General features: G+C 39.7%; 1 protein-coding gene across 1 annotated transcript in view; it reads left to right on the forward strand.

Moving 5' to 3' along the window:
- IQCH (IQ motif containing H) overlaps positions 1 to 21,831 on the forward strand; it is a 236,982-nt gene that overhangs the window by 88,865 nt on the left and 126,286 nt on the right. The window contains 4 exon segments of the mRNA XM_019968175.2: positions 4,385 to 4,464; positions 6,491 to 6,529; positions 20,492 to 21,043; positions 21,733 to 21,799. Of these exon segments, the coding sequence (XP_019823734.2) occupies positions 4,385 to 4,464; positions 6,491 to 6,529; positions 20,492 to 21,043; positions 21,733 to 21,799 (738 nt within the window).

Consider the following 21,831-nt stretch of genomic DNA (forward strand, 5'->3'; position numbering starts at 1 on the left):
AACAAAAGAAGGAGAGCTTACCAGCTGGTTTTATGAAGCTACTAAAACTTTGGTACCAAAACTAGATGAGGACAGTGCAAGAAAAAATATATAAGTCAATCTCAGGAACATAAAAAATAGCATTCTAAATACAAGGTAGCAGTATGACTATAATGTGTAAAATATATAACTAGCAGGAAACTGCTGTGTAACAGGGAGCCCAGCCTGGTGCTCCATGACAGCCTAGAAGAGTGAAATGTGGGGGGAAAGGGACTCAGAGGGAGGGGGTATATACAATCAGTATAAAAGACTGATTCATATTGATGTATGGTAGAGACCACCACAACACTGTAAAGCAAGTATCATCCAAAAATAAAAAGTTAGCAGTATGTTTTTACATTCATTATAATCAAGGAAGGATATGTGGCAGATTCAACATTAGAAAAATCGAACAATATAATTCACCACATTAACAGATTAATAAAGAAAAACTCTATGATCATCTTAATACACATCAAAATTTAAAAATCATAAAATACAATTCAACATTAATAATAAGAGAAAATCTTCTGGGCAGCATAGAAGTAGAAGAGAATTTTCTGAACCTGATTGTTGTCTTCAACCAAAACCCCAAAGCAAACAGTGTTCTTAGTAGGGAGGCTTTAGAAATATTCTGTTAATATTTCCTCATTAAAAACAGAGACAGTTCAAGGATGACCACTGCTGCCCTCACTCTTACTGCCGTCACTGTTGGACACTGCCCCTGAGACCCTAGCCCGTGCAATGAGAGGAGGCATGGTATAGAGAGGAGGAGTGGGAGGGAAGGGTACCCGTCAGGCATGTATGTGACTGCACCTATCAGAAACCCTAACTAGCAGGGCTGAAACAGTGAGTTCATTTGTCTCGTAAGGAATCAGGAAGTAGGGAAACTATCGACGGTGGTGCTTATACACAGCGTTGTAACAACTCTCTTTCTGCTTTACCTTCTTTAGCATGTTTCGTTCATCCACCTCACAGCTCTAAGATGACTCCTGCAGATTTGTGCCTTAACATGCTCATTCCAGGCAGGAAGAGGGGGAAATAGTAGCACCAGTCTCTTCCTGGAAGCCCTTGGATGGGCCTCCCTTCAATTCTCATTGGTCACACGGCCACTGTTAAAGACAAGAAAGGCTGCAAGTGAATGTGCAAGGATAAGGTTAGGATTAGTATTAGGATGGAGAAGGCAGTGGCACCCCACTGCAGTACTCTTGCCTGGAAAATCCCATGGACGGAGGAGCCTGGTGGGCTGTAGTCCATGGGGTCGCGAAGAGTCGAACACGACTGAGCGACTTCCCTTTCACTTTTCACTTTCATGCATTGGAGAAGGAAATGGCAGCCCACTCCAGTGTTCTTGCCTGGAGAATCCCAGGGACGGGGGAGCCTGATGGGCTGCCATCTATGGGGTCACACAGAGTTGGACACAACTGAAGTGACTTAGTAGTAGTAGTAGTATTAGGATTGGGGACATAAACGAAATACTTAGTATTATTGATTATGCTTGGTCTAATCCATTCATGAAATTCTGTTCTTTGAAATATATGTAATATCTGGGGCTTACTTAAAACATTACTTCTTGTTTATCTAAAGTTTAAATTTAACTGCATACCCTTTTTAAAAAATTGTTTTCCTAAATCTGGAAACCCTAGAAGCTGGGAATGTTGATACCCTGAAAAAAAGTTGAGGTTCTAAAATTAGCAAGGAAAAAATGAGATGGCTTCCTGGGAAGCACATAACAATAAATTGCTACCACAAGAATCATACAAATACTTCCAGAAAGACAAGATTTTTTATCCCCCTGACATTGAGGCAAAATTTATCCTACAGATTTTTTCAGAATGGAAACTGAGTAGCAAAATAGGCAGTGTCTTAGGATGCAGACATTCATCAAATGCATGTATCCCATAAAATTCAAGGCCATATGAAGTTATAAATTTAATGATAGAATTTCTGCAGGTAATGAAGAAAAACCTCCAAAAATTTTTTTTAGAGATAACCATTAACCATGGATTATCCATGTGAAATTGCAATCATATCTTTATCCTACCAAATTTCACTGAAATTTTAATAAATTCCTTTAAAAAGGAATTAATAAATTTAATAAATTCCTTTAAAAATTATGCCCACTTCTCAACTGCTATTTTGTTTCATCATGGTAATTTAGCAATAAATCTCATTTGTCTGCAGGAACCTGAAAGTTAAACAAAAAGTGTACTGAAGTTGCAGATAATAGGAAAAACAGGCTTTATGGGTGAATCTGAATTCATACTATCCTCGGTATACAGTGTGAGCTGACCTTCAAAGTTAGAGAGCCAAGTTCAAGTGGACAACTGGGTAGGAGAGCACAGAAGTCAAGGCAAAAACTTGTAGGATGAAAATGGTGTCTTCACACACTACAGACGTCCCTCTGTGTCCACGGGGGATTGTTGGTTCCAGGACCTGCTGTGGATACCAAAATCTGCAGATGCTCAATGGTCTTCTACAAAATGGCGTTGCACAGTTGGCCCTGTATATTCCTGGGTTCTGCATCTGCGGATTCAGCCAACCGTGGATAGAAATTGGTTGAATCTGTGATGCAGAATCCATTGTATAGCCAGTTGTATGGCCAATTGCCTAACCTTGGGGAAGGTGGTGGGCAGTCTCACAGTATAGGAGGATCGCTGGAAGCAGAAAGGTGGTCAAATAGGGTTTGTCCAACACAACAAAAGTCTTTTGTGAAGGTGATCTCTAGTGCTAAGACAATGGAATTCCTGCTACTTTTTAGGAGATGGCTGAAGACATTCCCTGCAGCCTACTTGAGGTAGTGTAAGAGAACCAAGTGCTCAAAGTGGAATTCTAAATTGTATATTGATATGCTGTATTTGAAGAAAGTGAAAGTTGCTCAGTCGTGTCCGACTCTTTGCAGCCCTATGAAATTCTCTAGGCCAGAATACTGGAGTGGGTAGCCTATCCCTTCTCCAGGGGATCTTCCCAACCCAGGAATCAAACCAGGGTCTCCTGCATTGCAGGTGGATTCTTTACCTGAGCTATCAGGGAAGCCAAAGTTTATTACCTCCTTCGAGCTGGAATTGAACCAGTGACCTAAGGATGACAGCAGCTTATCACCTTTACAGTCCTCTGCTCTACCAGCTTGGAGAAGGCAATGGCACCCCACTCCAGTACTCTTGCCTGGAAAATCCCATGGACGGAGGAGCCTGGTAGGCTACAGTCCATGGGGTCGCGAAGAGTTGGACATGACTGAGCGACTTCACTTTCACTTTCCACTTTCATGCATTGGAGAAGGAAATGGCAACCCACTCCAGTGTTCTTGCCTGGAGAATCCCAGGGACGAGGGAGCCTGGTGGGCTGCCGTCTATGGGGTCGCACAGAGTTGGACACGACTGACGCGACTTAGCAGCAGCAGCTCTACCAGCTGAGCTATCGAAGGGTGCTGATACTTGAAGAGTATCTGTTAATTCTTTCTAAGATTTGTTGTTAGAGAACTGACAGAAAAGGGGTGGACTAAGGAAATGAGTAGAAAGAAGCCTCACTTCTTTGACTCAATTAACTATGTAAATAAATTATTTGTTCTCTTTCTTAAAAAGAGCAGTATAAGGATTTTTCTCTCCTGAGAATGTCAGATTTGAGCTGTTTTGTAAAGGCAGCTGTGTTTGCTGCCAGGCAACAGTAGAGATTCGATTTCTCTTACAAGCATTATCTGGCATGTAGGCTTACCTCCACTATGGACTAGATGTGTTCTCCATAAGTTGTTGCTTATAGATTTATTCCCAAAACAATATTTACTTGTGTTTTTCACTTGCTTTATTTATCCCAAGCCTCTTAAATTCTTTAGAATTGTCTTTTTAAATGATTATACATTAGAATAGTCCATCCTATATATAGTTACTGGAGAAGGAAATGGCAACCCACTCCAGTATTCTTGCCTGGAGAATCCCATGGACAGAGGAAACTGGCAGGCCATGGGGTCGCAAGAGTCGGACATGACTTAGCGACTAACCCAACCATCATGTCCCTTTAGACTGAATTTGGGAATACAGCTATTATAAGAAATCTTAGAGTGAAACATTTTATAAGACAAAGATAACTTTCTAAGTTGCTTTCTTTAAAAATGTGCCTCTTTCTCTAGGAAGTTTGCATAGGGGAGTTGACCTTATATTCTGATGGAACTGTTGCTCTTCCAAGCTCTTTGCTTTCCTTTTGAAGTCAATGATCACAAATGTTTCATTGAATTTATACAAGAATGACTGGGAGTGAACAGAGAATGGGTGACAGAGCCACCTGACTTTTAAGGTGCAAACCCAACAGCATCAACCCAATGAATCAGTCTCTCTTTTTGGAAGAGGTAACCCTTCTTCACCTCTGTCCACAGCCCCGTTTGCTGCACCCCAGAGAACAGAGTCGATTCCAGAGGAGATGAAGACTGTCTCTCTCAAGAGACAGAGATCAAAGGTATTCATATTCCTAACTAATAAAAGAAAATTGTTCTAATTTACAATATCCTCAGTGAGATTTTTGGTAATATGTGCATGTTATAGAGTTGTACGTTTCACATAGAACTGAATATTATTTCCGCTGCTGCTGGGATGCATTTGATTTTAAAAGGGAAGATTGTTCTGCAAGTAAACTCTACCATGACAATATCAGTAGGATCTAAAAAATTCAATCATGTTCCATTATTTCTAGACTAACTGATTCAGTTAATCTCTACTGCTGTCTGGTCAAGGGCCCAGGAGTCCGGAATACAAGGCTTTATATGCAAATTTGTGTTACATGGGGTATATTATTGTGTGCTGTGTGCTGTAGGTACTGTGCTTAGTCACTCAGTCATGTCCGACTCTGAGACCCCATGGATTGTAGCCCACCAGGCTCCTCTGTCCATGAAGATTCTCCAAGCAAGAACACTGGAGTCTGTTGCCATGCCCTCCTCCAGGGGATCTTCCCAACCCAGAGATTGAACCCAGGTCTCCTGCATTGCAGGCAGATTCTTTACCATCTGAGCCACCAGGGAAGCATGTTATTGTGAGGTTTCCTTTATCATTAAGCGTAGGATAATAAAGCAAGTTCCCCAGTTTTGGACAGATACCTTAATGCGGAAAGGAAAGGGGCTCTATTCTCTGACTTTAGGACCTCAGAGTACAATGCTCATCCCTATGGAGATTCTCCTGGTTTAAAGGTGCTGGACTTTTATAGCTTGCTTTCTTATGTTTATGAGCCACAGACAGACTTGTGATAATTGAAACTTTTCAACATAGAAGGAGACAGCTGGCAGTGTTTTTCTTTTTTTTTTCTGGGCTTACCCTATGGGGTCATGTTTACAGCTGCTCCCATTAAAAAAAAAAAGAAAATGAAAGCAGAATTGAAGAGTGACACAGAAGAAATTAATCCCCCTGTGTCTACGTAGTCAACTGTTACCTGTTCTTTGTAGACCTTGTCTTTTAACATGCACGTCTTCCTCAAGATGTTTTCACTGTATTTGCAGCACGGGTGGGCTGTCTCTCCTTAAGATATTTCCAAGCTGTTTATGTAGCAGTATGTCATGTGACACCCCAGTTGCCATGGCAAATATTTGTGTTTCGTGAAAAACGTAAAAAAAAAAATCAATGTAAATGGCCAAATCCCAAGACAGACAGGCCTTCAGGCTAGTGTTTGGCCTGCACCATCATGATTTCCATCTCAGCTGTTTAACAGGCTGTGTGTGCAAGGCCATGGGCTAACGTGCATAATGGGAACAGGCAGGCACACCTGTTTTGCTTCTCACCATGTTGGCACTCTCAGGCTCCACAGTTTATAGGTAACAGAGCTACAGGTAATGTAAATATGACTAAGTTTTATCCAGTGAGTGGAATGCCTCAAAAAAAAATTTTTTTTTTTTGGTAAATAATGACATTTCCTGAGTGCTGATTAACCCTGCCTTTACTTTCCTGTCTACTGACTTCACCAAGCTTTCCCCTAGTGCTAAAAGCAGTAATATCTAAAGACTTTCCTAATAGTCCCGAGTTGCTACATTTCCGAATTGACTCTTGAATGGTAAATGAAATTATTCATAGTCTCTGTGAAAAGTGTCCTAGCATGGAAGTTGAAAGGCTAAGAGAAAGACTGTGATAGGCCTGGCCTCGTGAGAAACCCAGAACAGAGCTTGGATCAGTCCCCACCACCGGGCAGTGAGATGCCACATACAGAAGCCCTTTCTTGAAAATGGAACTTGGCATCTGATTATAGTTGGTCGTTTTTAGTATTTATTTTGTCAAACTCTTTCTTCAAAGCAAACAGGGCTGTTGGCAAGCAGCACATCACTCTGGGGTGGGGAAGGTCTTTCTAATTATTAGCTCCTGCCTGCCTGGAAAGAGGGAACAGGCTGGCCCAGCAGGGAAAGCTGGGGAAGTGGGGGAGGGGGAGACCCTGTGCCTTCTATTTGTTTTGTAAAATTACCCAGGAGAGTCATTTTGATTTAAACTGTGTCTGTTCTTCATTGTAGTGGAAAGGCAGAAAGTCAAGAGGATACCATGATAAGAAGGTCTGTAATTTGTGTGACTAGTTGCAATTTGGGGTCTGTCACCTGATGTCCCTTCCTTTTGCTTCAGGGCAGAAGTATGGGAGGCGGGTTTGACAGCTGGAGACCAACAAAAGTTCTTGCCCTCTTCTTTTATAAAAGAAATTAAATCATGTTTTCAGAAAATATGGTTCGTTTAAAATGAAAAACACTCCCCCCTCCCTTTTGGGACTGACTTATTTCGCAGGCTGTAGTCCAAAAAAGTGATTTAGCATACTCAAATTTTTCTGAATCACATCAGTCTTTGACCTCTATCAAAGATTTTCGTCTTTTAAAAATACAGCTAAAAATGATAAAATATGAAAAACAGACTCCAGTTGTTCTCCAGCACGTGCTTACACATGCATACAGGGATGAGCGTGTGTGTTCATACGCGTGTGCACTGCACTCTGCATCTATGATGTAACAGGCAAGAGTGTGGGATTTAGAGTTAAGCTGACCAAAAGAAACAAGGAAACCAAAAAGTTGGAAAAATAAAATAGTCCCCACAAAGAAAAGCACATGCCAGCAAGGAACATTCCATAGGTTCATGTGTGGGTAAGAGAAGTTCTAAACATTCACTTAGTAAGGAGCAGAGCAAGAGAGAACCAGATTTTCCTCTTACTAACAGAGGAACTTTGAGCAAGTCACTTCAGTTCTCCGTATCCCACTTTCCTCCTCTGAGAAATGGGGATGATACCTCCTTTCTCTAGGGTGGCTCTGAGGATTAGAGGTGTTATCATGTGTGGAAGTACTTTGGAATGATAAAGTACTTATTTCACTATTCACTAGTCTATTTTTAAGAGTATCTTCTAGGCCTCCTTCTCTTGGTGACCTTATCAGAATTTCAGAGGGAGTTTAGTCACCCCTTCTCAAGGAAAAAGAGTTCACGTTTTGGGTCTCTTCATACTCCTGCAGAGCTGAGAGCATTCAGGGCTGTATTTACAGCAGTGACAGCATTACAGTCGTTCTGAACCTAGACAGAGGGTGCTCCGGGACAAACTAATCAATGCAGTTCAGTCCCCTAACTTCCCTTTACTTCTTGCTGTGAGGAAACTGTGAGCTTGCTTCTGCACCTTAAAATTAGGATGTGCTTTAAGAATACTAAGGCATTCTCTATCTGGGATATTTCTAACAGCTCATATTGATTGTGTTCTTAAAACATGCACTTAGTATTTTCCATACCGACCAAATGCTCGTAGCAGCCCGGAAGAACCTCTGTACTGTCATTGCCCCCACGCCCACACAGCTGGTAAAGAGGTACAGAGGCTCCAGAGTTTGTGCCCTGTCCACATACCAGGTCATGAACTTTTCCTCATGGGCTGGTTTCGATATTATTGCTACTACTTTCACTACCAGCAGCTAACATGCATGTGTACCTTATCTGTGCCAGCCACTGAACTTTTTTACAAGGAACATCTCACTTCATTTTTACAACAACTCTATGCAGTAGATACTATTATTATTCCCATTATACTGGGAGGACCTACATTCAGGGAAGTGAAAGTCATCCAACAAGTGGCAGAGCCAGAATGAACTGCATGACTGCCTAGAGACCCAAACATTAGATATTTTTTAAAAATCTCAATAATTTTTTGATGGAAATCTTTCTAAAAGATATATCTCTGCCTCCCTAATGTAATTTAAAAACTTTCTCTATTCAGTATCATACATGTATATATCCAGTTTCTGGTGTCTTTTTATTTCCTTCGATATCAGGACAATGGTCGTCACCTCTGCTCTCAGGTCTGCTTTTATTGGCTCTGAATTCAGCAGCCTTTTCTATCTCCTAGATCATTTAACTAAGTATCAATACATTTGGTTGAATGATAAGTTTGAGTCAATCAAGTTCAGTGTAAGGATCCAAGGAATAAAATAATAGACCATAGTAGAGTTTGTAGTAGTTATTTCAAGAAATCAAAAAAAAAAAAAGGAATCTAGTTCAAAGGTTTGAAGTTTCTAAAATTGCCTCTCTCAACAAGTAAATCTTTTTATTATTTTAACAACTATGTTAAGATCCACTTAATTAATATTTTGATTTAAAAAATCTACCTGTATAGATAAAACAAGCAAAGAAATACATTTATGGGACATAGGAGTCCAGGTTGAATTCATGAGTGTGTTTGCTTCTGAGAATGGTGGAGGGAGAGGAATGAGCTAAAATGAAATATAGAGAGGACTTCGATCGTACCTAATGTTTTGTTTCCTTTATTTAAACATATATAAATATATAAATAAATATTTTTAGCATATGATATAATTATAAATGTATAAAATGTACTGCATTTTAAATATTAAAAATTTAAATATATATTTTTTTGTCTTCTTTGCTTCATATATATATGTGTGTATATACATATATATATATCTCTCATGTATCTCTATTATATATAATCTGTATTATCTAACAGTAGGACTTCACAGAACAACATAATTCATCCTCATAGAGGTCCTCCTGATTTAAAAATACTGGATTTTCTTAGTTTACTCTCACAAGTTTATCAGTCATGGATATATATATATGTATGTATGATATATGTATGTCACAAAATATGTAATATTTATATGTCAAAGAAGACAAAAGATTAATGTATGTCCATGATAGATGTTTTTATTATTCTCTATAGTTTTCTGTAATCTAGAGACTTTTTCCAAACTAAAGGAAAACAAATAGAAAAAGAAAATCCTATTTCTTAAGCCATACACTCTATTGTAAAATATCCTTTGGTGTAGAAGGATTAGGTTTGAGTGGTAACACTGTAATATCAAATGCGGGGTCTTACTTCTCTTAGTCAATATTGTTACTGTCTTTAGTATTTTACCATCATATATTCTTTTTTTTTTTTTACCATCATACATTCTTAATCCTCTTGTTAGAAAACTATATGTTACACTATAGCTGAACTATTTTAATCAAGCAACACATGTGACATTGAGCATATGACTGCCCTGCAGTCTCCTTTCCCCTATCTGTATAAAGAGGATATTAGACCAGGTCATTGTTTTTAAGCAGTTTCCATGACCCCTATGATGCTCACCCTGAAGGCCCTAGGAAAAGGAGAAAGTCAGAAGCCATTACCTGATTGTTTGACATTAAATTATAAATGTCAAATTATTGATAAGTATTAAAGTTATTAATAAATAAAAAGCTTCCAGTTTTCTTTGGTATAAATAAAACTGCCATGAACGTCTTTTAAATTTGTGCATAAATCTTTGTCAGTCAGTCAGTTCAGTCGCTCAGTCGTATTCAACTCTTTGCGACGCCATGGACTGCAGCACAGCAGGTTTCCCTGTCCATCACCAACTCCTGGAGTTTACTCAAACTCCTGTCCATCAAGTTGGTGATGCCATCCAGCCATCTCATCCTCTGTCATCCCCTTCTCCTCCTACCTTCAGTCTTTCCCAGTATCAGCGTCTTTTCCAATGAGTCAGTTCTTCACATCAGATGGTCAAAGTATTGGAGCTTCAGCTTCAGTGTCAGTCCTTCCAATGAATCTTCAGGACTGATTTCATTTAGGATGGACTGGTTGGATCTCCTTGCAGACCAAGGGACTCTCAAGAGTCTTCTCCAATAATAGAACTCCTTGGTCAAAGGATATAGACATTTTTAGATACAAATAACCAAACCTTCTATTAAACTTTCTATTCAGCTCCAAACCTGAAGCTATGAGTTTACAAATAATTTGTGTGATCATAGAACAGCATTGAGCTATAAACCTAGCCCAAGTGGTGTTGAGTTTAAATTTTACTATTCACTCATTCATTCATTCAGAGATTCTCTATTGACCTTTCACAGTGGGTCAGGCAGGGTACTTAGGCACTAGGAATATAGCAGTGAAAAAAACAAATCAAGTTTTTGCCTTCTTGGGATTTATATTCTAATAAGGGAAGAGGAAAGTTGTTTATTTTAATATGTGAGGTAGTGGTGAATGCTATGAATTAAAATAAAGTAGAATATATTGGATTGGTCAAAAATTTCCTTTGATTTTTAAGTAAAAGACACATCTTTAATTTCCATCCAAAACTTTATTGAACAACATATTTGCTCTTTTGTTCCACTACCTTCTGCCATTTTCCAGGCAACTTCATAATTCCATCTTCCCAGTAGTTTGTTCTATTTGAGCAAAGAACTGTTCCAGGTGCCTTTTACAGTCTTCCAGGGATTTGACATTTTTTCCATTAAGAGAATTCTGTAAAGACCAAAATACATGGAAATCCAAAGGTGCAATGTCTGGTGAATACGGTGGATGTTCAGAACTTCCCAGCCAAGCTGTAACAGTTTTTGCCTGGTCATCAAAGAAACGTGATTTTACATTATCCTGATGGAAGGTTATATGTTTTCTGTTGACTAATTCCGGATGCTTTTCACTGAGTGCTGCTTTCACTTGGCCTACTTGGGAGCAGTTCTTGTTGGAACTAACCATTTGGTTTTCCAGAAGGAGCTTATAATAGAGGACTGACTCCCTTCCAATTCCACCACATATACACAACATCACCTTCTTTGGATGCAGACTGGCCTTTGGTATGGTTGTTGTTGGTTCATTTTGCTTGCCCCATGATCTCTTCTGTTCCCCATTATTGTACAGCATACATTTTTTTCATTGCCCATCACAGTTTGTTTAAAAAATGGAACGTTTCTGTTACATTTAAGTAGAGAATTGCATTTGGAAATACGGTCAAGAAAGTTTTTTTTTTCCTCTTGTTGGAACCCAAATATCAAAGCAATTAACATATGCAAGCTGGTGCAAATGATTCTCAATGCTTGATTTGGATATTTTGAGTATGTCAGCCATCTCCTGCCTGGTATAATGTTGATTGTTCTCAATTAATGTTCAATTTGATCACTATCAACTTCAATTCATCTGACCAATTGTGGAGCATTGGCCAGTGAGAAATCTCTAGCATGGAACTTCACAAACCACTTTTGACAAAATCCATAGTCACAGCACCTTCTCCATTCACTGCACAAATCTTTTTTTGCACTTCAGATGCATTTTTACCTTTCTTGAAATAATAAAGCATAATATACCACAATGTCTTTTTTCTTCCATCTTCAATATTAAAATGGCTATAAAAAAATTCACCAATTTGGGGGCTTCCCTGGTGGTCCAGAGGTTAAGAATCCACCTTGCAATGCAGGGGACACCGGTTCAGCCCCTGGTCTAGGAAGATCCTATATGCTGCAGAACAACGAAGCCCATGCACCACAACTACTGGGCCTGCACTCAAGAGCACTCAAGTCACAACTGATGAGCCCACGTGCCTAGACCCTGTGCTCTGCAACAAGGGGAGCCACCGCAACCAGAAGCCTGCACACCTCGCAACTAGAGAACAGCCCCCACTCACAGCAACGAAGACCCAACACAGCCAAATTTCTTTTTTTAAAAAATGAAAAAAGAAAATTCACCAATTTTGATTTTTTTTTTAATGCACCTGATATGATAGCTGTCACAATACATTCTAACAAAATTGTTTCAAATGAAGTTGAGGGCAACTAAGTTCTGCTAGAGCCATCTTACGGAAAAAAACTGAACGAACCTTTTAGACTGTCCAATATATGTCGGTATAGAGAGCGTGACAAGATGAGGTATTATAAGAATTTTGCAAGTGTTTAGTGATCTGTGATCAACGGACTTGCTGTACATACATTTTTCCTCACGAAAATTGTCACGTCAGACTTTACTTTGGTGATGATAGAGGACCTTCTGAAGGCTTGCTATTTTTCCTTCACCTACAGAGAAAATGATAATGTGTTTTTTTTTCTCAGGAAACTAGAACTCCAGGCTGCTCTGAATTTCCATCCTATTCAGTACATATCCTTAGCAGGTTCTTCCCATCCATCATAATTGTCCAAGAGGCCCTGAACTATGTCACATTCTCTCAGAGAGTAGTAGAAGGGTAGCAAGAAAGATGAAATCAATGCAGCGGTAAAACAAAATGTTTCTGGAAAAGGCAACTTTACATTTGACTAAATATAGATTCCATCTATTTAAAAAATCTCCTTGATTTTGTTGTTTGATCTTCAGTCAGAACTGGATCCACTGAGTGGTTCTGCTCCAAAAGAATACAACCAGAGATGAGGATATTTTTTCTCCTCAGGAAGTGTTTCAGAGTTCAGGAAAAATCATTTAAATAAAGATAGATTTCAAAACAATTACAGAAATTATCCCTGGAGGATTGCTGCTGATCTGAGTGGCCTTTACACTCAACTCAATGAGTTCTCTATTTTTGTTGTTTAGTCTCTTTATAAAGGTGAAGGGCTCTGACTCTCACTTTTAACTGACCCTTAAGGCTTATGCAGTTTCTATGTCCTACAAACTGAGAGCGGTTCTATTGATTTGCTGACCTTAAAATACTGGATTATCTCCTTTTGGGATTCTCTCCCCATGACCATCTTTACACAGAGTTGGTGCAGTTACTATTTCGCTATTATAGTTTGTAAGTTGCTAGAGTTTCCTGTATAAAAGCTAGAAAAGGGGGGAAAAAAACCAAACCTGGGTGTCTTTCATGGTACATGAAGTAAAGTTATTGGAGATGTTTGCCTTTAGTTTGATGGCCTCACTAGCTCCAGGAGTGTATTAAACACAGGTAGTACTGGAGAGGTAACACTGTAAGTCAGAGAGACATAGAGTGTCAAAATTAGAAGTGCCCTGTTGTAAATTGAAACCCCATGGGAGAAGTGACTTCCTACAGAGGCCACAGAGGAAGGTGGTGACAATCTAGATCCTTGGTCTTCTTCAGATCCATCACTTTTCCACCATACCATGGTTCTCTGGCATGTTCATCAGGGTTGGTTTAACAGGCAGTGAAAAAGTCTTTACATATATTCTAATCTTCACAAATAACTTCTTAGGACCCTCTCATTTTTACAGATAAGAAACGTGTCAGAAAGGATGTTGTCATAGTCCACTCAGGCTGCTATAATGAAATATCATAGAGTGTGTGGGTTAAACAGCAAACATAAATTCTCACAGTTCTGGAGGCTGGCAGTCCAAGGTCAGGGTGCCAGACTGGCTGGTTCTGATGAGAGCCTTCTTTCTGGTTTAACAATGGCTGCCTTCTTGTTGTATCTTCACATGGTAGAGAAAGAGATCTCTTTTGTCTCTTCTCATAAGGGCACTAACCTCATCATGAAGACTCCACTCTCACATCCTAATTACCTCTCAAAGGCCCTATCTCTGGGGACTAAGGCTTCAACATATGAAATTTGTGAGGACACAAACATTTAGTCTATAGCAGATGGTAAGTTGTCCAAGAATACATAGCACATAGTAGCAGACTTGACTTGGACTTGATCCCAGGTTGGTCAGACTTCAAGGCCAAGGCTCATTTCCCTGGACCCACAATATCTTATTTGGGTTAAAGGTGAGGCCAGTAACATTCAAGACTCCTCATGCTCTAAAGTTCAGGTCTGTGATTGGGCTCAATTCCTGAACCCTGATGAGGTCAGCTGTTGTCTCTGAATATTGTATGTATCTTTCAGACAAGTCTAGCAGGCTGAGGTCTTGGTGTTTGTTCTGTACAAACCTTAACACACTGTAAACTCTTAATGAATATTAAAGAACAGACCAGACAAACGGCATCCCTGGTCATCAGGGAGTAATGAATTCTCCATCTCTGGAGGTTACTCCATTCATACTCTGAACTAAGCTCTCCATTAGAGCCATAATGGCAGGAAGAACTTAATCTTTTTCACACAGTGGAACTGGTTAAGTTAATTACCAGTGGATATGTCTGATTGTTTGAGAAACTGAACATTGGCTAATAGATTCAAAAGTGGTTTAGTCTATCCTTCTAGGCAAATCATTCTTTAAAGGTGATATCCATGTTGGATTATCCCCAAAACTGGACCATTTACCACCAAGAGATCTTGTTTAAATTCAATTTAGATCCTTGGCTACAGTTTAATCCTATATCCACATGCTATCCGTATGTTTGAAAATAACATTTTTGATGAAAACATTCAGATTAGATTTAAACACATGCCTTTTTTTTTTTTCCTGGAATTTTTCTTTGAGGTGGTTATGTCTGAATTTTAGAAGCTAATACTGGGCCTATCTTTTTTGCTTCACATCTGTGACTTACTGATATAGGTAATCATCATCCTCACTGGTCATAGCAAACACCCTCTTCCAACACCCTCTGACAACAGATGACTCTACACATGGACTGATATCACCAAATAGTCAATACCAAAATCAGATTGATTGTATTCTTTGTAGCTGAAGATGGAGAAGCTCTATATAGTCAGCAAAAACAAGACTGGGAGTTGACTATGGCTCAGATCATGAACTCCTGATTGCAAAATTCAGACTTAAATTGAAGAACATAAGGAAAACCATTCGGAGAAGGCAATGGCACCCCACTCCAGTACTCTTGCTTGGGAAATCCCATGGACGGAGGAGCCTGGTAGGCTGCAGTCCGTGGGGTCGCTAAGAGTCGAGCATGACTGAACGACTTCCCTTTCACTTTTCACTTTCATGCATTGGAGAAGGAAATGGCAACCCACTCCAGTGTTCTTGCCTGGAGAATCCCAGGGACAGAGGAGCCTAATGGGCTGCTGTCTGTGGGGTCGCACAGAGTTGGACATGACTGAAGCGACTTAGCAGCAGTAGCAGCAGCAAGGAAAACCACTAGGCCATTCAGGTGTGACCTAAATCACATCCCTTATGATTATAGAGTAGAAGTGATTAATAGATTCAAAGGATTAGATCTGATAGGCAGAGTGCCTGAAGAACTATGGATGGAGGTTCATAACATTATACAGGAGGCAGTGATCAAAACCACCCCCAAGAAAAAGAAATACAAAAAGGGAAAATGGTTGTCTGAGGAGGCCTTACAAATAACTGAGAAAAGAAGAAGCAAAAGGCAAAGGAGAAAAGGAAAGATACACCCATCTGAATGCAGAATTCCAAAGAATAGCAAGGAGAGATAAGAAGCCCTTTTTAAGTGAACAATGCAAAGACATGGAGGAAAACAATAGAATGGGAAAGACTAGAGCTTTCTTCAAGGAAATTAGAGATATCAAGGGAACATTTCATGCAAAGATGGGCACAATAAAGGACAGAAATGGTATGGACCTCACAGAAGCAGAAGATATTAAGAGGTGGCAAGAATGCACAGAAGAACTATACAAAAAATCTTTATGACCTGGATAACCAGAATGGTGTGATCACTCACCTAGAGTCAGACATCCTGTAGCATGAAGTCAAGTGGACCTTGGGAAGCATCACTACGAATAAAGCTAGTGGAGGTGATGGAATTCCAGCTGAGCTGTTTCAAATCCTAAAAGATGATGCTGTGAAAGTGCTGCACTCAATATGCCAGCAAATTTGGAAACTCAGTGGTGGCCACAGGACTGGAAAAGGTCAGTTTTCATTCCAATCCCAAAGAAGAGCAATGCCAAAGAATGTTCAGACTACCACACAATTGCACTCATTTCACATGCTAGCAAAGTAATGCTCAAAATCCTTCAAGCTAGGATTCAACAGTGTGTGAACTAAGAACTTCTAGATATTCAAGCTGGATTTAGAAAAGGCAGAGAAACTAGAGATCAAATTTCCAACATCTGTTGGATTTAGAAAAAGCAAGAGAGTTACAGAAAAACATCTATTCCTGCTTCATTGACTATGCTCAAACATTTGACTGTGTGGATCACAATAAACTTGGAAAATTCTTAAAGCGATGGGAATACCAGACCACCTTACCTGCCTCCTGAGAAACCTATATACAGGTCAAAAAGCACCAGTTAGAACTGGATATGGAAAAACAGACTGGTTCCAAATAGGAAAAGGAGTACATTAAGGCTATATATTGTTACCCTGCTTATTTAACTTATAGGCAGAGTACATCATGAGAAATGCCGGGCTGGATGAAGCACAAGCTGGATTCAAGATTGCAGGCAGAAATATCAATAACTTCAGATATGCAGATGACACCACCCTTATGGCAGAAAGCAAAGAAAAACTAAAGAGCGTCTTTATAAAGGTGAAAAAGGAGAGTGAAAAAGCTGGCATAAAACTCAACATTCTAAAAACTAAGATCATGGCATCTGGTCCCATAACTTCATGGCTAAAAATGGGGAAACAATGAAAACAGTGAGAGATCTTATTTTCTTGGGCTCTAAATTACCATGTAAGATGACTGCAGCCATAAAATTAAAAGATGCTTGCTCCTTGGAAGAAAAGCTATGACAAACCCAGACAGTATATTAAAAAACAGAGACATTACTTTGCTGACAAGAGTCCTTATAGTCAAAGCTATGATTTTTCCAGTGGTCATGTATGGATATGAAAGCTGGACAGTAAAAAAGGCTGAGTGCCAAAGAATTGATGCCTTTGAACTGTGGTTTTGGAGAAGACTCTTGAGAGTCCCTTGGACAGTGAGGAGATCAAGCCCGTCAATCCTAACAAAAATCAACCTTGAATATTCATTGGAAGGACTGATGCTGAAGCTGAAGCTCCAATACTTTGCCCATCTGATGCAAGGAGCCGACTCATTGGAAAAGACCCTGATGCTGGGAAAGATTGAAGGCAGGAGGAGAAGGGAATGACAGAGGATGAGATGGTTGGATGGCATCACCAACTCAATGGACATGGGTTTGAGCAAGCTCCAGGTAATGGCGAAGGACAGGGAAGCCTGCTGTGCTACAGTCCATGGGGTTGCAAAGAGTTGGACCTGACTCAGTGACTGAACAACAACATCCTGCCTTTCTGCTTGTTTTAGACTTCGAATTTTTTAATCTAAATAACTGCTCCAAAAACTCTCAAAGTCACCTAGTTAGTAATTCCACTTTGGAAAAGAAGAAGAGAATTTCCAAGCTAGTTGACTCAGTTAGAACAGGATGCTAATAGTTAGGCCACAGCCACAGCTTTGGACTCTATGTGGGCTGATTAGTAAGGGCAGGCATCTCACAAAGGTGTGACTGGTGTCCTGAAAAGAACTAGGTGAGTATGCAGATGGCGCAATAGACAGCCATCCCTGCTAGAAGGAAGCAGTGTGGCTATTGAGTCAGTAGCACTGTATTGGTAGTACAACCCATCTTAAACAAAAGAGAGGAGAGAGAAAGAGTCTGGGAGGAGAAGAGTAAAGAGAGGAAAAAGAAAGGGAGAGAGAGAAGGAAAAGAAGAAAGGAAAGAGAGTGGGGGAGGGAAGGAGGGAGAGAATGAGGAAGGAAGGAGGAAAGAAAGCAACAAATAATTGTCGACAAGTTCATGGAGATAAATAGTAAGGGAAGAATAGCAGAAGGAACCAGAACCTGAAACATGGCGTGACCTTTAATCAGGGCTCTTATTCCTAGCAGGCTGTGAAGCAGCTTTGTCTTTACCTGCTCAATGGATCTCACAATGCTGATGCACTGCTTTAATTTGGGAAGCCTTTCTCTTGAGAGACATGTCTTTTCTTGCTCTAAGTCTAAAGTGTTCCCAAGTGTGGCATTCTCCGTGACAGATGTACTACAGTTATGCTTTAGCTGACTCTAAACCCATAGCTTCCCTGTGCCTGAGTGGTCTATTTGATGTCCAAGAGTGTGTTTCCTTTGAGAGCGTGTCTTTACTGGAATATCATCCAAGAAGGTAGGGAGGTGTAATCCCTTTGTTCTAAAACAGCCCCTGTGCAATTCGGTCACCCCATTCCCACTGCACAGCTATTCTTTCAAAAGGTCTTAGATGCATTTGCTGCTGTATGTCAATGCCCTAGACCTACTCCCTGGAAGGGCACTGTCCAATAGAGGCTTGAGAGTCCACACCTTTCTAAACTTCTCCCAAGGTTGCTCCAATTTCACATGACTCGTTGTAAAGAAAAGAAATTTCAAAACTAGTTTAACGTTAACAAGGAGACAAGACTTCCTGGTGAATCTTTCGTTCATAGCTGTGCTTCTTATAGGAATCTCAGGGTCTTGTTCACAAAATCAACCACATAACTGGCAGGACCAGCCAGTTCTATACATCTGTGATTATTCTGCATGTCTGTTCCTCAGTGATGAAGTACTGCCATTCTTCTCTGAATTCTAACCTTCCCTCCATCTTCTTTCTTGAAGGAAGGCAGAAATGTAGCCAAGTGATCCCGCTTTTGGAACATGTGCCCCTTGTCTTCTACCAGGAGCTGAGCTCTTCCTGCCAGGGTTGATGTCTGCCGAAGGAGGCATTGCTTCTCTAACTCCCTCTTGCCCGTCCAAGGAAAAGGAATTTGTTTCCATCTACCAAATAGTTTGCATTCTCTTTCAGAGCCTTGATTAGCTCAGAAAGGGCTAGAGTCTTGGTAAAATGCTTTCTTCATTGTTCTTATGCCTATAATGACTCAGAAAGTATACAAAAGTTTGTTGCTATAAAAGTCTGCTTCAAAATTCAAGGAAAGTACCCCCTTTCAAACTTAACACTTGCTTTTCAGCATTTTTACTTGAGATGGCAGCCTAATTAATTATTCCACTGCCTGGAACCTTAAGAAAAGAAAAAGAATTGAAAGGTGATTTTTTTCCCCTTGTGTTTCCTTATTGTGGTTTTATTATAAATATATCTCTTGGCTTGCTTTTCTCTTACCTTTCTGCTTTGAATTTGTTAGTTAATATCAGTTAACATTTGTTTAGTAAAGACAAAGCATGAACAATTTAATGTAGTAATACTCAGCACAGTGCTGTGGAATAATAGTCATTGATAAATTAACTGGGTCTTTTTTCCTTTGTGTTTTGTGAAAATTCTTCAAAATGCAGAGAGCAATATAATCTATAATCTGGTAGAGATGGAGTTTATGCACCTGATTATGTTGACATACTGAAGACAATCTGTTCCTCAAATCCCTTAGCGAGAAGCAGTCAGCACAGTTAAGTTGATACCTCATTGACTAACAAGAAGGCAGGACCTGAATCACCTACAGCCCTCACACCTCAGGCCATAGGACTCATTTAGACCATGGGGCAGAATGCCTATTCTTCTAGTTCCATGGGTTTAAATAATGAAATGTAAGTAGTTTCATAGAAGACAGTGACACAAATTTCCTTTTCCTTTTTTCTGTTGTTTAAAGCAATGTACGTGTGACATATATTGCTTGTTGTCATCCAAATCTCTTCTTATTTTATTTTTAAAATAGCATTTGCTCAGTTTTTTTTCATGCAGAAAAATGTAAAGAATAAAAAACTGCCCAATAATCTCATTCTTAGAGAATGCCTCTTGACATTTAAAAATAAAAGTAATATGTTTTCATGACTTAAAACTCAATCAGTACCGATGGGAACAAAATGAAAAGCAAATATTTTTTGGTTTTAATTGTGAAATTTCAGATTCTGTCTGCCTGGGGACAGCTCTAGATATGTCCCTAAGAAGTGTCCAGATTTAAGAATAAAAGAACATGTGAAGATAAACCTTGAAAGTGGCAAGGGTGATAACATACAACATAATGCTTTTTATAAAACTAACTCCTGAATATTCAGAGAAGGTGAAAGAAGAACTCCAAAATGCTGGAAAGCGCTGATCTGTTAGAAAAGTTCAGAATAGACAGGACAGCTTTGATGGGCTTATCTGAAGGTGTCGCAGAAACTGCAAAGAAAGGCTTCATTCTATTTTTCAGGATTGGTGGATAATTTATGAACAAGAAAACAGTGACATGCTTCCATTCACATGCATGTGTGAAAAGTAAATCACAGAGATTATGGGGTCAGCTAACCGTATCAAAGTGAACTAAATGCCTGATTTTTACGTGATCAGTTTTCTTGATCAGTTTTACAACACTTTTGTAAGAATGGTTATAGCCTTGAGCAGCAACCTCTAAGATATTCTTCTGGCAATGAGTCTGAGGTTATATGACAGCAAGACTTTCCTATTACAACATGTATGATGTATGTATTAAATCAGAACTGTGATTCCTATCCTCCCATTCTCAGGTAATAAATGATAATGTGAGGGTGTGTGTTGACCATTCAGTTATTTCATCTCTGCTGACACTTTCCTTCCCCAGGCCATGAAAGCAACAGCACCTTCTAAGACCCAGAAATCACCGTGGGATTATGACTTTTTTATTTACAATGGTGTTGTAGACAAGACAGCCCCAGACTTCTTAGCTTTCAAGGAGCATTTCAGTTTGTCTTGGGGAAGTATTTTTTCTCTCTTGGAACACATCGAGAAGTTTCTCAAGGACTATGCGATACCAGAAGTCAAAATAAAAGCTAACAGTTTAGTAACTCTCCTTCCAGAGTTTGAGCTGAAGAATAAACTTACCAGATATGACCTTCTCTCAGTGTTAGAGAACCCAGTCGACATCCAAATGATGTTAAATCTTCCGGGACAGAGGTACAAGGGCCAGGATGGAAAGACAGAGGCTGCCATGAAGATCCAAGCCACGTGGAAATGCTACAAAGCAAGAAAATATTTCCTGTCTTATCGCCGGCAGAAGTGGGCATCAGGTGTCATCGCCATTGCGTGGCTCTTACATTGCCATAAGACCCGGCTCAGGAAGCTTCTGAAGGAATCACGTGAGAGACACCTGGAGAATTTCCGCATCCGAGCCAAGGTACACAAGGCTGCCAGCTGTTAAGGCAGACCTCTTTTTCTAAACATTTCTCGCTTGAACGATTGCAGTAAGTTGTCTCTTTATCTTCCTTCTCTCTCTCCAACTCCCTACCCCCTCCACTCCCTTTAATGTACAATGCACAAACCCTACATTTGTCTCTACATCATATTTTAGCCCTAATAAGGAATCAGGATTTTGTGCCTGCAAAGTCTGTTGCAATTTTTCTGTAGAAAAAAAAAGTCCCTTCACTTTGACTATGGTAGTTCTGTCAGAAAATCAATGTTTTAACTGCATTACCTTTTCTCCCTATATATACCTCCTGGGCACTTTAATTTGCTAGGGAAAAAAAAAAATCCTCTCTTGTCTACATTGCTGTCACCACTTTGTCAGAAAGTATTTAAGTTTGCAGACAGCCTTTTAATTAGTGCTCACAATTTCATTTATGTTTGCTTTCTCTTTTTTTCATTCATATTCTGTTAATTAAGTGAGCTGCCTCTAATCTTCCCCTGCCAGTAGCATCATGTAGCCACCTAATTAAATTAATTGGGGAAGATGTTTTAAGTATGTAATTAAATCAATTAATATAATTTATGCCTGGCTTAACTGTACAGTGGAAAAACAGCTGAAGTTTGACTAGATGAATCCACTACAGCTTCCTGTCACTGATCAATGCTCTTCTTGATTTTTAGCATCTGGCAGCCAACTGGAATCGCATCAGGACCTCCAGGAGGACTATTATCCATATCCCATCATTAGGTATAACACTTTTGCCTGCAAATCTATCAGCA

The sequence above is a fragment of the Bos indicus genome, chromosome 10 (assembly GCF_029378745.1).
Source record: "Bos indicus isolate NIAB-ARS_2022 breed Sahiwal x Tharparkar chromosome 10, NIAB-ARS_B.indTharparkar_mat_pri_1.0, whole genome shotgun sequence".
Lineage (NCBI taxonomy): Eukaryota > Metazoa > Chordata > Mammalia > Artiodactyla > Bovidae > Bos > Bos indicus.